Genomic DNA, 18,851 nt, shown 5'->3' with positions numbered 1-18,851 from the left:
GGTGGCTCTAAAACTGCGGTAGTTAATTACAGACCAATCACCATCTCGGGGGGGGGGGGTAAAAGTATTGGAAAAGTTGGTTAAAGACAAAATTCAAGAATGGGTGGATCAGGATATGATACTCTATAGGGGGACAACATGGTTTTGTTAAAGTTCGATCCTACCTTAGCAATTTATTAGTTTTTTTATAATAGAATGACATCTGAGTTGGACAAAGGAAATGGCTACACATTGGTACTTCTGGATTTTACTAAGGCTTTTGACAGGATACCCCATCCAATACTGTTGTGCAAATTGGAGAAGATGGATGATGGATACTAAACTGGTGATATGGATAGGAGAATGACTCAGGGAGAGATACCAGAAGGTGGTGTATGGAGGAGCAGAGTCTAGGATGAGGCAGGTGACCAGTGGTGTGCTTCAGGGCGCTGTGTTTTCCATCACTATCACACAGCTGAAATATTACCCCTGCAGGATGATTTAAATAAGCTGGTAAAATGGGCAAAAGATAATGGATGTCAGTTCAATGAGGAAAAGTGTAAAGTTATACATTTTGGTATTAAAAGATTACCAGCTGTGTACTACATTGATGGAACTGTACTCCAAGAGATTGATGAGGCTAGGGACTTAGGGGGTGTTGGTAGATAGGGAGATGAAGTTCAGGGGATACATTGCTAAGGTGTCCCAGATTGCACATAGGATTACTTGGTTATTGAGGAACATACTAACATCCAGAGATAAAGAGGTTATTATTCCCCTTCATGAAGCATTGATACTTCCACATGTGGATTATTGTGCTCAAGTCTGGTCACCTGAATTCCTTGGAGATGAGGAGGTTGTGGAAAGGGTTCAGAGGAGAGTGACTAAGTTGGCGAGTGGTGTAAAAAATGTTCTCTACATTGATAGATTGAGAGCTTGTGGATTGCAGAGATTGGTTGATAGGCAGAGAAGAAGGGATATGATAGAAACATTTAAATTACTAAACGGTTTTTATAAGACTAATGCAGGGGGAATATTTCAGCTGTGTGATAGTGATCGAAGAACAAGAGGTCATCCCTGGAAATAAAGAAGAAGTGTGGTTAACAAGGGTGTGAGAATGAGGTTTTTCGCCTGGAGGGTGGTGAATGAGTGGAATGCATTGCCTGACTCAGTTGTGAGTTCTTTGTCTGTAAATGAATTCAAGAACAGATATGATAGATATTGTTTTGATAGTTTGGGTCTCCCGCGATGAGTCTACTGACTCCATGGAGATACCCATAACAATAATAATAATAATAATATGACCAGTCAAGTGGGAAGTAAGAGTGTTTGCTAGTTGTTTTGATAATTTATAACATTGGGAATCAGTGGCATCCACTATACATGTTAGGGAGGGAGAGAAGTGAGTTTTTGGATTTTTGGTAAACAGTATATCTGGGGTGGAGGATGAGAAATGAAGGTTTTGAGCTTTTTTGTAATGTGAGAAAGCCAGGAAGATGTTATCTTAAGTAGGCTTTTTAAATTTTAACCTGTGTTACTGGGATTGTAATCTAGTGGGATGTAGGTAGCATGGTCTCAAAGAATGATGTCCATTTTACAATTATATTGTCTGGTATTATATTGGGGTGCTTAAGGGTCGATGCTGTATAACTGAGAGGAGACCTCTTCATCGCCTTTAAAGGAATGTGGAGAACCGACCAGGGCTTCTGACCTAATGTCCAATCCTCACCTTCTCGTTGTGCACCCTGTTGGGTATCTACCTGGATAGTGAACGAACGAGGATAGGCTGACAATTTGGGATTTAGCCGACCAAATTGTAATTCTTATTGGCTTAAATCAAATTATAAAATGATGGTACAACATGACAAAATTTCATGCTGGCTGTGGCGTTGCCAGGTTAAACAAGACCCCCGTTGTTTTCACCAGGGAACCAGGTGAACAGCAAAAAGTCAGCTACTGGAACAAATCTGAAAAAATACCCCAACTCAACATCACCAGAATTAAAGATCAGTACTATCAATATAGGAAGCCTGAATGGCAAAGAAATGGAGCTAGCTGAGGAATTAGATAAGTACCAGATCGGCATAATAGGGGTGACTGAAACAAAAAAGCCAATAATTGGCGAGATCTTTCTGAGCAATAAATACAAAATGTTATATTCAGGCAATGAAAATCAAAGAAAAGAGGGAGTAGCCATTGTATTCAACAATATAGATATGGTATGAAGGTCAGCATTAAAAAGACAATGGAAATAGGCAGAATTGTTGAAAATGTCAACTACATTGTGAATGGAGAACCTGTGGAACAAGTAAAACAACTAAAGCACGATTTTTAGTGAAGATGGTAAATTAAATATAGAAATAGACAACAGAATCAATAAAGCTGGTATAGTAGGAAGTCAATTGAATAAATTCATATGGAATAAGAGAGAAGTTAGTCAGAACACTAAATTTGCTGTATACAAGACAGTGTTCAAACCAGTTTTAACTTATGGATCTGAGAGCTGGGTCAGAAGTAAAACACTTGACAAAAGACTAGAGACTACAGATATGAGAGTCCTGAGAAAGATTAGAGGCGTGAACAGATGGCATCAATGGCAATATCATATTAAAAATGAGGATATTAGGAAAGAACTTGAAATTGTCATCATCCAGGAATGCGTTTGCAGAGCTAATCTCAGGTGGTATGGTCACTTAAATAGAATGGGTGAGGAAAGATTAGCAAAACAAGTGTTCTCTGCCAGGTTGGCAGGAAAACGACCCAGAGGAAGACCAAGATATAGGTGGATTGATACAGTACAAAGTGCCTTAGACGACAGAAATTTACTATCTGATAATATTCATGTCTTGACAAGTAACAGGCTGATCTGGAGGAAAATTGTAGATAGGAAGTTAGTAATTATGTAAATTTTTCATGTAGTGCTATCATATCCTGTACACCTCTTGAGGGTATATGGCAGGAATTTGATGATGATGATGATTCTCTGGTATTAAAACCAACTGTAGCATTGCCCTTATCCATGATGGTGATAACTGTACTTTTATCTTTTAGTTGCTTTCTGAGAGTAGCAGATAGGATAGTACTGATAGATGAATTTTTGGAGGAGAAGACTGTGTAAGAATGTCAGTGATGTGAAGTCTGATGTTTGTTATTTTGGGAGCTAAGTTAATGATCCGTATTCTACATTGTACATAAAGACTAGCACTGACACTTTTTTCTGTGCTACAGCAAAATTGTGGCTGAAGCTTAGGGTTCTGATGGGATCTTCATTGTGCCTTATTTAAGACAGATTCACTATTTTATGGAGAGGTTGAATTTGTGGCTGGGATTTAGAATTTCTATTATTATTATTATTATTGCTACCTCTGTGGAGTTGCAAGACTCATCATGAGAGGTCAATACAATTATTGTTATTATTTATTAACATTTGACCTTCATGCAGTCAGAGACTCATCGTGGGAGGTACTCATTACTGCATACAATGTCAATCCAACCGATTCTTAAACTGATTCAGTGTGTCCACATCCACAACACACTCAGGCAATGCATTCCATTCACCAACCACCCTCCATGCAAAGAACCTACCTCTCCCTCCCTTGCTCACACCCTCCTTATACAGTTTCCAGCAATGGCCTTTTGTTCTACTCCCCTCTCCCATTCTATGAGAAATCTCTTCCATGTCTACCTGATAACAACCCCTGACCAGCTTATATGTCTCAATCATATCCCCCCCTCTTCCTCCTATTCACGAGGCTCTGCAACTTACATTCTCTCAATCTGTCCTCGTACCCCACATTCCAAAGACCACTGACTACCTTTGTGAATCTTCTCTGTACCCTTTCCAACATATCCTCATCATCATGAAAACCCAGCCACTGTGCACAAATCTGTGCACAATAATCCATACGAGGCCTGATCAACCACTCTTTTTTAAACTCATCCACTATCTGTCTGCATGTTCCCCACCCTTTCGGTGTATTCGATGCACCTACCACTCTGTATGCAGAAAACTTACTTCTTACCATTTTACTCACCACTTCTTTTTTCAACTTCTGGGGATCATCCCTCCTTTTCCTTTCCCTCATTATACCATATGAAAAATCTCCTCAGTGTTAACACGATAATAACATTATCGTGTTAACTATAATGTTATTATCACTTCAACAGCTTATATGTCTCAATTTTATTCCTCCTTTGTCTTGTATTCACCAAACTACAGTCTGCATGACTTGACTCTATCCTCATAATCAACATTGTGCAGTCCTAATAATGTTTTTGCTATCTGTCTCTGTGCCTTCTCCAAGGTTACTTCATCCTCTTCAAATTCCAGTGATCAAATCTAAGCACAGAAATCTGATCAAAGCTTCATATGATATGACCACTTTATCTCTTGCAGTGAATGTGATCCTCAACATTGCTGCAATTCTCTGAGATGTCTTCACATTCTTTGCAATATGTCCTTAGAACTTCAAATTTCTATCCACAATCACCTCAAGATCTCTTGCTTCCTCCATTTCTTTCAATATCACTAAATGAATATGAAGCATCCCAAATATTAAAACCTTACATTTAATTGCATTAAACTGATATCCCAGTTTGTTTGCTGACATTTCCAGCTTATGCAAATCCTCTTGAAGAGCCAAAACATCAGCACACCATTACTGATAACCTTTCAAAGCTTCACGTTGTCAGCAAATAACTGGACATCTCCCTTTGTAGTCCTGTGGCAATAAATAAATAAATAAAATAAATAAATTCTGCGTGATGATACAGTGTTCCCCCTTTATCTGGGAGTTCATGGTACCATCTAGTCCCCACAAATTTTATCCGGGCTCCGGAACCGGCATAGGCTGATGAATCAGATGTATGGCTGGGTCAGTGTTCATGACTGTAATCCATGTGTGTCCTTGGACCGGTTTGCCTGCATGCGGGATGAAAAAACCAGATAAACTGGCAGAAAAAAACCTTGCTGTCCATGCCCAAGATTGGCTAACTTGGCTATGGCTGAGGAAGATCCTTGAGCTCCTCACGTCATTGATGGGAATTGAACCTAAGACACTCCTTCCCCAGGCATATGGTTGTGAAGCGCCAAGCCACTAGGCTAACCGCTCAGACCTGTGGCAATAACAGTGACTTAAAGATTGAATAATAATGGTTCCGAACCCTGTGGAACTTCACTTCTAACCTTCTTAGTTCCTGATACTGCTCCACCATATATAACTCTCTATCTATCAGAGAGGCAATCACCAATCTAATTCACTAACCTGATATCCATATTCATATGTTGCAACTTTAAAATCAGTTTGTCTTGTAGCACCCTATCAAATGCCTTTGAAAAATAAAATAAAAAATTATGGGGTATGCCTTACCCTATTCCATTGCTCTTATTACTGTATTGTAAAAGATTGCCAGATTACTAAAACAAGAGCAACCTTTAACAAATTTGCATAAATTATATTGCCCTCATCTTCACAATTCTTTCTGTATATGAGTTTTTACTTATTTCTCCAAAATCTTAACAAATACATAAGAAATATAAATAGGCATATAGTTTGGTATCTTGTTTCTACTGATATTATTATTATTATTCAGGCCTCCATGGAGTCAAAAGACTCATCGCGGAGGTCCTTCCTAGGAAACACAAAGTCTATCAAGACTCATCGCGGGAGGTCCCTCCTAGGAAACACAAAGTCTATCATACCACTTCTTAAACTCATTGACCATTCTTGCTCTCACCACTCTATCATGCAATGCATGCAATCATGCTATCTTCTATTCTATGGGAACCTGTCCCGTTACAATACTTTCATTAAACAGCCAAATTAATGGCACAGCTTGTTTCATTGTACATTTCCTTAAAATTAGACTTTTAAATAAAAGAATAGCATTTGGATACTTTCAATGTGAAATAGCATATGGATATTATTATATAACATGAATACATAAAATGTTTTATATATTTCATCCTTATGGTCATTTGGGTGGTTAATATGAATTTTTTTATTTATTTATTTTTAGTCAAAGTCATCGAAGAATGATGCTACTACTAGTACAGCAGACGAAGAAGCTCAAGATGCATGGGAGTCAACTATTAATGATTATATGAATAAATACGAAGAGGCAGTGGTTAATCAGTATACACCTGAAATACAACTTTGGACAAGCACATTAAAATCAGAGCATGTAAGTAATATATCCGGATTATTAAATTCTTATTTATTGCATGCTTCTTTTACATATGTTTGTTCTTGATTTTTCATATATTTATTGTGGACATAAAACAGATGGAGAATATACTTTGAGGGACTTTTGAACGAGGAAAATGCGAGGACTCACAGAGAAGGGCAGCCTTCTGAGGGGATGGTGCAGAACATTAGTAGAGTGGAAGTGAAGGAGGCCATGAAGAATGGAAAATCAGTGGGCCCAGACAGGATTCCAGTGGAGGCATGGAAAGCTCTGGGGGTAGAGGGAATCGACCTGCTGTGGGACCTGTTTATGAAAGTTTGTCAACAGGAAAATATACCCGAGGAATGGAGGAAAAGTACTCTTGTCCCCATCTACAAGAGTGAAGGGGAGGCACAAGACTGTAAGAATTACAGAGGAATAAAGTTGATGTCCCACACAATGAAAATCCTTGAAAGGGTTCTTGATGGAAGACTGAGGAAGGAGGTGGAGATTGCAAAGGAGCAATTTGGCTTCATGTCTGGTCGATCGGCCACAGATGCTATCTTTGGGGTACGACAGATGATGGAAAAGTTTCGAGAGAAGCAACGGGAGCTACATCTGGTATTTATTGATCTGCAGAAAGTGTATGATAGAGTGCCAAGGCAAAAAGTCTGGAGTGTCTGAGGAAGAAGAAGGTATCGGAGAAATATGTCAGGTTGGTGCAGGAGATGTACAGAAATGGGAAGACAAGGTTTCGAACCTTGGTGGTTCGAAACCTGGGAGTGACAGAAAGTTTTCCAGTGACAGTTGGCTTGCATTAAGTCCGTTCCTGATTAATATTGTGATGGAGGTGGTGACGGAGGACGCGAGAGAAGACATGCCTTGGACTATGTTGTATGCAGATGACATAGTTCTGTGTGCAGAATCAAGAGAAGAAGTGGCAGCCAAATTGGAAAGTTGGAGGAAAGTACTGGAAGAGAGAGGTATGAGACTGAGCAGAAGTAAGACTGAGTATATGTGTTGCAAAGTGGATGGCAGCCAGGAGACAGATCTGAAGCTGGAAGGAAATGTCATCAGGAAGGTCAGTGACTTTAGATACTTAGGTTCAACAATGAAAGAGGATGATGAGGCTGAGAAGGAAGTGGGATGCAGGATGGAGGAACTGGAGAGAGATGGCTGGAGTGCTATGTGATAAGAGGGTGGCGATCAATCTGAAGGGCAAAATTTATAGGACAGTAGTGAGACCACCTATGACGTATGCTTTGGAAACTGTGGCCCTGAGGAAAAATAATATCAATAGGATGGAGGTAGCGGAGATGAGAATGCGTAGGTGGATGTGTGGTGTGACCAGAAAGGATCATCTGGGAAATGACTATATAATGGGAATGGTGAAAGTTACGAACTTAGGAGCAAAGATACAGGAGGTAAGGTTGAGATGGCTTGGTCATGTGATGAGGAGGGAGGAAGAGTATGTGGGAAGAAAGGTCATGCAGATGGATGTGCAGGGGAAGAGGAAGAACGGACAGCCAAAGAAGAGATGGAGGGAGATGGTGGAGGAGGACTTGAGAATGAAGAACTTGGATGTGGCTACAGCCCAAGACAGGAAGTTGTGGAGGAGACTCACCACAAACAACAGTGGCTTAAGTGACTACTTAAGTGGGAAAAGCTGCAGAAGAAGAAGATTGTGGGATGCGCTTTCCATGTTCATCACAACTTTTAAAATTCCCTGCTGGCACAACGAAAAAGGAAAAGTTGATCTTTGATGAAGATTTGAACAGCTTCAAAACAGAAATGTTTTGAGAAAATTTGGAGATAAGAAAAAATCTAATAATAATAACAATATTCCAAAATAAAAATCTGCAGTGTTCCTGGAATTTATGAAAGGAAGCTGTAAGCAAGCTGGTGAGAAGTGGTTTCTTTTCATGGGGGGTGCTTGAACCATGGAATGCATTGGGTGATAGAGTGAAGAGATCACAAACGGTAAATTAGTTCAAGGAGTGGTATGATGGATTTTGTGTTTTCTAGGGTGTTCCTCCCATGATGGATCTTGTGACCCTGTGGAGGAAGCCTGAATAATAATAATATCCTCAGTTTTTATCATTCTCCCATTATCACTTACCAACATCATCATCCTCCATTATTAAAAATTATGGAAATATCTACTGTGTTATAGTAAAACTTCAGTTTAATATAAACCAAAGTAATTAATCACTTATCATTTCAAACTTTATATTAAGGTCGTCATCTGAAGTGTACACTTATATACAAATAAACGAGCTAAGTTACATTCTAAATGGTACGCTAAATTCAAAGTAATTTGGTCAACTGTTAAAACTGCTAGCCTGACCTCTGGTGGAAAAAATCCTTATTCACATTAAAGCTCGAGTACTGTTGTTATTATTATTATTATTATTTGTTTGTTATAAATCATTAAGAGATATATTATATTAAGCTAGACGGCAACATGCTTTCACATAATTACTCACATAAATAAATAAAAACAGTAATGGATGCTTAGAGTAAAATAAGGGTTTGCTGGAAAACTTGAAGAACTTAAGTGGGCTGAATGTGTGCCATCCAATTCTTATAATTTTTATGCTACCATTCTTAAGATTAGAATCGTTGATCAAAATTTCACAGGCTTCTTTAAATTTGTTTTCATACTAGATTTTTGCATAATGTAAGGAACAGATACTTTTCCAATCTATTTGGGTAGGGAATTAAGAGCATGATCTGAGAGACTTGCTTTACCAAAATTGTTAAATTTAATGTGTCGTTTGTCTCTTTTTTACGGATAGGAATTGTGCATCCAGTTTCACAAATATAAATTAGGTTACAGGTGCAAAGTTGGGGGGGGGGGGATCCTTGGAGGAGTTCAATATGCTTTTTAATTTTATAGGTGTTTAAAAGTGACATTAAGATTGTAATGATATAGAATTCTATTTATTTAATATGATAACCTTTAAAAGTATGGGGTAGCTGTGGTTTTACTATATATTTGCATTTTTTAATGAAGTTTTGCAACCAACTTTATTGATGGTATTTTTGCTATAGCTATATTTACACAAGGGTGGTCTGAAAAGTTCTCGGCCTTGATCATAGATGGTAACACTATCGGCAGGATTTTTTTTTCTCTAAGTCGGTGCATCTGTCATAAGCATCCATGTGAAATTGCAAGTCATTCTATGAAGTAGTTTGTTTTATACAGTTGTCTGAAGCAAAAGTATTGTCTGTATCCCTTGAAATGGAGAAAATTAAGTATCGTGCGGTTATAAAATTCTTTGTAAAAGAAGGTTTAACGCCAAAAGAAATTCATTCGAAGTTCATAAAAGTTTATGGGCACTCTTCTCCTTCATTTTCGACAATTAAGAACTGGGCTGCCGAGTTTACACATGGCCATACCAGCCTTGAAGATGATCCACATGAAGGACGTCCAAAAAGTGTTACAATACCAGAAATCATTGATCAAGTGCACAATATGGTATTGGATGACCGGCAAGTCAAAGTGCATGAAATTGCTGAGACTATAGGCTATATTTCAAAAGAACGTGTAGGATATATTTTGCATGAAGAATTGCAAATGAAAAAGCTTTGTGCAAGATGGTGCTGCACATGCTCACACGAGATCAAAAATGCACTCGCATGAATATCTCTGAACAGTACTTGGAGCATTTTAACAAGAATAAAACTGATTTTGTGCATCGATTTATTACTATGGATGAGACTTGGATTCACCATTACACACCAGAATTTAAACAGCAGTCAAAACAGTGGACAGAAGCCAGTTGTTCCACGCCAAAGAAAACAAAGTCGGTTCCATGAGCAGGAAAGGTCATCGCATTGATATTTTGGGATGCTAAAGGTATTTTGTTTATTAATTATTTTGAAAGGGTAAAACAATGACTGGGGAATGTTATTCAGATCTTTTAACTAGACTAGACGAAAAAATTCATGAGAAAAGACCTGGTTTGCAGGAAAAAAAAATCATCTCTCATCATGACAGTGCACCTGTTCACAAAGGTGTTTTGTCAATGGGGAAAATTAAGGGATCTGCACTATGAATTTTTGGAACATCCATCCTATTCTCCAGATTTGGCTTTATCTGACTTCTATCTCTTCCCAAAACTAAAACTCTTCCTCACCGGTCAGCATTTTTCTTCTAATCAAGAGGTAATTGCAGCTGTAGAGGGGTATTTTGCAGATCTTACTATGAATCACTGCAGGGATTGGATAATGGTGCTGGAGCATCACTGGAATAAATGTATTAGTCTTAAGGGAGATTATATTGATTATGTTAGGCTGAGAACTTTTCAGACTACCCTCATAAATGCATGATTAGCATTCATTATTAAAAATTATGGGAATCAAATACTGTGTTCAAAATATCAGTGTAATATAAACCAACATAATCACTCGAAATATTGATTTTCATATTAAGGTCATCATGTCTTTGTATATACATATATATGAGGACTTAATATGAAGGTCAAAATCACTGTTTCACAAATGTGAAGCATTTACACAGAATCAGTCTTGTTTGGTTTAGAATCAGTCTTGTACATGCAGTAGAAAGTTTTGACCTTGTATCTGTTTTCCTCTAGATTTAAAGATGGGTCTGCATTCTATCTCTTTTTTGACTATTCACTATAGTTCAATTGATAATCATTGTTCTTTGATTAGAAAGACCTAGGTTTGAATTCAGTCCCTTATTCATGAAGAACCTTATAAGGACTTTCGAGCTAAAGGTGAGTTAATCAATCTGTTACCGAGGTGGGAAGCTCATACCATGAAATATACACATCAACCACAGAATACTTTTGTTTGGCAGATATATCAGATTACTCTGAATATAGGATTAACACACACACACACACACACACACACACATGCAAATTTGCAGCTGACAGAGACTAGTGGAGTAGTTTATCATAATATATACCTTTCTATAGTAAATTTGCTTTAGAATACATTGTCTGCAGGGTCGCATTTACAAATAGGCACAAGTTGGGGGCTACATTTTAAAACCTTACTCCTCACAAAGAACAATATAAAAAAACAGCATAGTTATAGTCGCAAAATAAAATACTTATTTTTAAATATTATATTCATAATATAAAAACTACAGGCCGCTGAAAAATTTGTGAGGCCTCCCACTTCCATTTGAAATACATTGTTCTTTCCTTAGAATATATAACTAATAGGAACTTCTGTATTCCATAAAATTCATGTATGTAAGCGTACCATTTCTTTGCCAGACTTATATACACGTCCAGCAAACCTGGATAATATTCTGTCCATTGAAAGAACATGGATAAGAAGTGCAGTTTGACCGTCATGTCCATTAGAATGGGCAATAATCCTTCACACTGAAAAGAACACTTAACTAGATTACTTGGCATGCGTAGTAGTACATTCAGTTGCCTACAGCAAGAAACGCAGTTGCTTGCCGTTTGCTCGGTAACCGGAATCTAACTTATATCAGACGAAATACCAATCAGTTATATTCATTTTTTGCTGCTTGTTTTTATCGTATAATTATAGTTTTTAATGTCAGTGCAAAATAAGAAATCCTTTCATACTTTCTTCACTTCATATTGTATCACTTTGGAAGATCAATGTCACTATCAATTTTTTTGCTAATTATTTTAATTGCCAATACATTTTAAAATTCTCTGAGAACTTCATTGAAGATAATTATTTTTGTCAAACGATTATTTTATAAATTCACGAAAATCTGTATCTAAAAATGAATACAGCCTCCATCTATTCCAAATTAAGCTTTCTTTTTTATTCATAATCTTAATTCCAAGGCTAGTTCACAGATTGCACAAAGGTTCGCACTTTTAAATTTTGCTTTATAGAGAATCATACGTAAATCTTGAATCATATCAGGTAATGCATAATTTTTTTATAACATAATCTGTAGGTTTTTGCATTTCAACTTTCTTGGTTTCCCCCTAATCACTCACTACAAATTGAAATAAAAAGCAGTTATGAAGTCAAGTGTTATGTACATATTTTCAGCTAATTTCGATATTATGCGGCAGTTTTGAAGTAGAGATATTTTCCCTACAGTTTATCTTTTGAAACATGTGTAGGTGCATGTATCAAAATGAAATTCTTATTTCCAAAATTTTCATAACAGAATTAATTCACCTTTAATGACTAACGCCCCCCCCCCAAAAAAAAAAAAAAAAATTATTCCCCCACCACCACACACACACACAAAATACTGCTAGATATCATATGTGCACTTTATTTTTGTTTGAATTCGTTATTTTTCCAAAATAATGGTACCAGAGTACTTTTAATATTCCGATACCGAAATTAAATTGTGATTATTATAAATTAGCAAATTTTGTATAGTTTTTCATTTATATTATTTCCTGATGAGTATTAAATAATTAAATTATGTAATATTGGGGAAATTAATGTTTAAAAAACAGTTTTATCCTACAAAAGCAATATCCGAATAAAATGTTTTGAACATCTGTCAAGCAATCAGAAAGGTGAAAAATATAGTAATAAAATAAAATATATTTCTTTGTTTATTCGGCTATTGTTAGAGACTTTTTAGTGCATCTACTGGATGTGTTCGTCTCTCACTTTCTCAATAATTTTCGTTAGCTTACGGACTGTTACTCTAGCAGAAAGGAATCAGTCTATAACCCTCTTTCCCCCAAAAAAAACAAATGATTATGTAATACATATGCGCCTTTTCTTTTTAATAATTCAAATCTTTTTTTTTTTTTCAAGATAATTGTATCAAATTATTTATAATTTTTTGATAATAAAAATGAAATTAATCACTATAAATTAAGAAAATATTTTGGTATAACTGTATCAGTTTGTAACATATGTCAGTATTTCTGTGTTAGGATGTCTGTAATCAACAATAGAAAACGAAATGACATTCTTGATGTATTCTGAACTACAGCTAGGCAATTTAGTGTGATTTCTGGGGAAGCTTTCTCTCTTGTCTTTCTCAATAGCAGTGATAGTAATCTAAGTTTAGCTTTTCCTACAGCTAAGAGGATTATTACGGAGTATTTCAAGACGTAGTAATATTTAGAAATAAAATAAAAAAAAACACTACTGAAATTTCTGAACAACTGATTTCAGATTGCAGAGAAATAGTACAAAATTAGGAGTTTCGACGGCACAACAATATTATTGCTTTATTTATTTTTTTATTTATATTTTATTTTATTTTTTTGTCAAAACAGTAAACTGAAGTAACAGAATTTGAATACTGTCTGAAAGCTTTTAAACCAGTAGAAATTTTAAGTAGTTACGTAATTGATTTCCAGGAGAGCAGATGGGATGTAGATGCAGTAGAAAATCTTCAAATGACATAAATTTTGAATTATTTTGTATAGGATATCCTTCATATTATATTTTCAGCACATCTACAGTGATTACACTGCATATTATAATAATGCGGATCCTAAAAAAAAAAATCTGTTGCAGTTTTAAGCAAAAGACAAAAGCGAAGAGTTTCTGATAAAATACCATTGGATATAAATTTTTGATATTAGAAACACTCACAATCGGAAACCTCGAGTAATGCAGTTTAACATCATTTGTTGTTCATAAAAAAAAAATCGTTCCTAAAATTGAAATGTGCGCCCTATATAATCTTATTTTGCAAGGAAAGAAAGCAAAATGTCATATTTATTTCAATAAATGTTATTTAAAAAAAAAAATATTTGACATAATATTCCAAACATTTTGATTATTTATTTTTGCACATGTGAAATTCGTTTTTATTTTGGGAAGAGACGCAATAAATAAATTGTGCAGCAAAAAAGGATCAAATATCGTAGGACAGTAAAGGAAATTCCAAGTAATACAGTGCACATAAAGACAATAATCTGTTAACGGCAAGGGGGGGGTAATTGCATTTTAACAGATAGAATGCTGATGAAGTTTCATCAGCATCCTACCTTTTTATTAGGTCAAAGGGATTTTGATTATATCTGTTTGCAAATATACTATAAATAATAATAAAATAGCAAAATTCATAATGCTTCAGAATAACTTGATAAATTTTGATAATACCAAAACAAGATGAGACACATCTGTAGAAATCTGTTATTATTATTATTAGAGTCCTTTTAATTATGAACTCTATAAAGATATACTTAATAAATTGGTTGTGTTTTTGTGTTTTTACTTAAATAAACTAGTTCAATTTTGTCACAGATGATTTTTGCTTCTGGACTACCTGGACTTTTAGACTATTGTTCTTATCAGTATTACTAAATTCCAATCTCCTCTGGAAATTTTTTGTTAGTAAATGTTTGACTTGTGTTGACCAACCTCTGAGTTATTTGGCAGTTAATCCAGAGATTATATATATGGTCAGTTTAATCCATAACGTTCTTAAGAATATTTCACCCTGTGATTTCCCAGAATCCTGTTAGGAAAGAACAGATCGCTGAGTATTAAATTTGTGATCATTTTAAAACACATTCCTTAGACAACAGAGGTTTTTTGTATTAATTAGTTGGGTAGGAGCAGTTTCTATATCACATAAACAGAGCAATTGATTTTTCGGTTAATTTTTTTGTGCATCAAGATTCTAGTTATTTTAGGATAAGATGTTGAGTAAAAAAAGTGTTGGATATTAACGAGCATAGCAAGTTATCGTTACTATTTATTGCTTCTACGTTTTAACTAAAGCTGGAATTATTCTGCTTATTACTACAACTTAAAAAATTCAAACCTGGAGTTGAATAAATCTTAATAATTGGGCGATAAAGTTGGAACTGAATTAATCCTATATATATATGTGTGTGTGTATGCTTTTTATGTGAATCCCAGGCCTCCAGTAAGTAAGGGGTGGTCTCCCACTAGGCGACAAAATTTTCCTTTACCTAAAGTTGGGTGGTTGGAAAGCAGATATGTTAACCATTCTGTCAACCAGGGAGGCATACTATGCATGTTACTGCAAACTGAAATGATTTATATTTAGATCCATGTTGTAATTCCATAAATATGACGATTCTTGCTACAATTTTACAATTTTTATTACCATAAATTCAAAATTTTATTTTTAGTGAGAATATCTGAACTTTACAGTTGATGAAGTTCCTATTTTTACCTTGATTAGCAAGCTTAATTTGATTGCAGCTAAATTATTTAAAAAAAGAAAAAACTTTTATCGCTATACTAAATTATTATCATACCTTTTAATATTTTTTCGGTATTCAGAATTTTTGTAGCAACTATGATGCTTGTCAACGAAGCTTGTCAAACAAAATCAACGTTCTCAAAATCAACAATCAACACTGCAATTGAAATCTTTCACAGAAAGATTTTAATTACATCTTTCTTTAAATTATGATTCAATTACATGGAATATTTAAAAGTGTAAATAATATATATATATTTAGAATTACATTGAAAGATTTAAACTATTTAGAAAATTTAATATTAAATATAAAATATCATAGAAATTGCATAATTATTTAAATCCATCGATATAAGTTAGTCATTTATTTATATAAAATGACTTACAATGTTTCTGGTTTAATATCACCAAGATTTTTTTTAATATTAATATTTATTGTATGCATGTGAGGTTCGTTTTTATTTTTGGGAAGAGACACAATAAATAAATTGTGCAAAATAAATAAATTTCCTTTACTGTTCTACGATATTTGACCAAAAAGGGTCAAATATCATAGAACAGTAAAGGAAATTCCAAATAATGGTAATTAAACGGATAGTCTAGTTACCATTATTTGGCTAGTGTTTGTAAAGCAGTATACTGCATACAAGTGCATATACCTAATTATATGGTTAAAGTAGTTGTCGCAGTTGGTAGGAATATATTTTTCAATTAATTTATTATTCTTATATTACTGTTACTCGTTTATTTTAACAAAACCAAGATACTACTGTTTCTATTTTTGTATTTTGTTAGCTTTTAATGTAATTGTTTATTATCTTTATGTTTATTTTGGATTTAATAAATATATATATATATATATTTTTTTTTTTAAATAACGAATCCTGTGGTGCGATCATAATTAAAAGAAACACAAACAATTTATTATTGTTTTAAGCTACTGTACAGATGATGTCCTAAGATACTTAGGATGAAATATTTACAATTAAATAATTTTCACTGTGGTTAATATGTGTGTTTCTTTTAATTAATAAATATTTATTTCACTTATGATAGATTAATACAGATAATGATGCCAAGAAGATTTGAATCTGGAGCTGGTAAAAGAAAATGACTCAGAGAAAATGGAAAACAGCTAAATAGTCAAAAGGGGCAATTTTGTCTTTCTTGCATTCTGAAAATGAAGAATTTCGTAGAACTGAAGTTGTACTTCACACTTCTCGGAACGAAAACAAAGCATTGGTATCATTATCAGGAGGAGATGAAAGTGAAAATAATGTGGAAAACATAGGAGAGAAAGAAGTAAATGAAACAAATCAAGAGGGTTCTGAAGAAAATTTTCAATCGGAGTCTGTACTTACTAGCAAGCAAGCTATCTCCTATCCTGCCAATATAGCAGCGTGGCCACTTACTATTAATGAACAGTTTATCAAGCATATTTTAATAAATATGCTCGAATGCCCAAAATGTTGGTAAAATCGAAAATTTAAAAAAAGAATATACAGAATGCAATAGAATATATGTCAGAAATGTAAATGAATCACATTATTACTCTAAAAAGGCGAATGGAACAAAGGAGAAAAGAGAGTGGCTAATTTTTTCAGAAACCAGCGAAGCAATTTACTGCTTTGTTTGTAAATTGTTTTCTAAGTCAAATAATAGCTTAATGAAAGGTTTTAATGACTAGGGAAATATAATACAAACCTTATGTGATCACGAGCATTCTACTAAGCATATACAAGCGATGTGCACATATTGCAAAAGAAAATCAAATTCTGTAAATAGTCGAATTGATTCTGAATTGATCAAACAAATACCATCCGAAGAAAATTATTGGAGAGAGGTTTAAAAAGAGGAAATACAAATGATATTTGGAGGAAATACAAATGATATTTTTTCTGATTCTTGCAGAAATTATTTATCATGTGTACGTTATTTAAGTGAATTTGATGATTTTTTAAAACATCACATGAAAATGTATGCCAACTGTGGTTCTGGCAGATCAAATTATCTTTCTTACCACACTTGTGATGAATTCATAGTGTTAATAGCTAAGAAAACAAGAGAAATATTAATATCAGAAATTAAGGAAGCTGCTCATTTTGAAATAATACTCGATTCATCGCCAAACATTGCCCATAATTTCCAATTAGCTATGATATTTAAGTGTATTGCTGCAAATTCTGACATTAGAGAAACATTTATCGGGTTCATCAGTAACACACAACATAATTGCTTATATTTAGAAGAGGTAGTGTTAAAAAAATTAGAAGAATTTTTTATATCTTTGGATATAAAAATGTGCAGAGGGCAAAGCTATGATGATGCTTCCAATATGAAAGTATCTATACAGGTTTACAAGCTAGGCTGAAAAAACATAGTTTCTCTGCACATTATATACCATGCTCTAGTCATTCCTTAAATTTAATTGGCAACTTATTTTGAAATAATACTCGATTCATCGCCAGACATTGCCCATAATGACCAATTAGCTATGATATCTTGTCCGGAAGCAGTGCAGTATTTTTGTTTTATTCAAAATGTATATAATTACTTTTCATCTTCAACAAGAAGATGGAGTATACTCCTTAAACATTTAGAAAAAAAATCTTTAACAGTTAAAAGACTAAGTAAAACGAGGTGGTCCGCAAGAGCTGAAGCTATATTGGCTTTGAAACGTGAATATAAACAAATTAAAGACGCATTACTTGAACTATCCATTTCTCCTCATGAAAAATCTATTTCTAAATTAGAGAGCTGATCATTGGCTGAACATTTTGAGAAACCAGAAACAGCAATTTTAATAGTTATGTAGGACAAAATTTTACAACGAATAAATGCTACTAGTAAATCTCTACAAGATCCCCATATGGATTTGTTTTTTGCTAATAATTTGTTACACTCTTTAGTTGGTTTTATTTTAGATATAAAAAATAGTTTTGCTGCTGTAAATGAAGAAGCGAATTTATTAACAGACGAGACAAAATTTAAAGATGAAAAGGAAAGAGTTAAAAAACGAAAAAAAAAAATGAGTGACGAAGTTTCACAATCTAACAATGAGATTATATTACATGGGAAAGAAAATTTCACTCTGAACACTATTAATGTCATTTTGCGATAAGCTAATTTTGGAAATTAATGAAAGAACAAAAAGTTATTTCAACATTAGATATGTTTGACATTTTTTTGAAGAAAGATATAGATCAAGACAAGTACAAGACTAGTATTAATAAAATTTTACGAACTTATGGGACTGATATTGATCCAGAAAAATTTCCTGATTAAGTTAAACGCAATTTGTAATAATGATAAAGTAAGAAAATTCTTGAATTAAAAATATGTACAAATTTATAAACGATGGCTTAAGGTTTTCCGAACGTAGAAACAATTTTAAAAATATTTTTGATGATGCCAATTTCAAATGTAAGTGCTTAGCGCTCATTTTCAGTTTTGAAACAAATAAAAAATTATTTTATTTAAGAAGCAACTTGCACCAAAATAAAACAAGTGACCTGTCGTTATTATGCATTGAATCAGATGAAATGGACTCGATTAATTATGATATTATAGA

At 34.2% G+C, this 18,851-nt stretch overlaps 1 protein-coding gene across 8 annotated transcripts in view; it reads left to right on the top strand.

Moving 5' to 3' along the window:
- The window catches only part of LOC150109749 (histone reader KMT2E-like), a 902,496-nt gene that overhangs the window by 364,034 nt on the left and 519,611 nt on the right, over positions 1–18,851 (top strand). For all 8 annotated transcript variants that reach the window (XM_090407149.1, XM_090406915.1, XM_090406833.1 and 5 more), the window contains one exon: positions 5,998–6,162. In XM_090407149.1, the coding sequence (XP_090263275.1) occupies positions 5,998–6,162 (165 nt within the window). The remainder of the gene's footprint in view (positions 1–5,997; positions 6,163–18,851) is intronic.

Source organism: Typopeltis vanoorti, chromosome 1, assembly GCF_054136105.1.
Source record: "Typopeltis vanoorti isolate ZY-2024b chromosome 1, IOZ_Tvanoo_1.0, whole genome shotgun sequence".
Lineage (NCBI taxonomy): Eukaryota > Metazoa > Arthropoda > Arachnida > Uropygi > Thelyphonidae > Typopeltis > Typopeltis vanoorti.
This window is presented reverse-complemented; position numbering and strand designations above follow the sequence as displayed.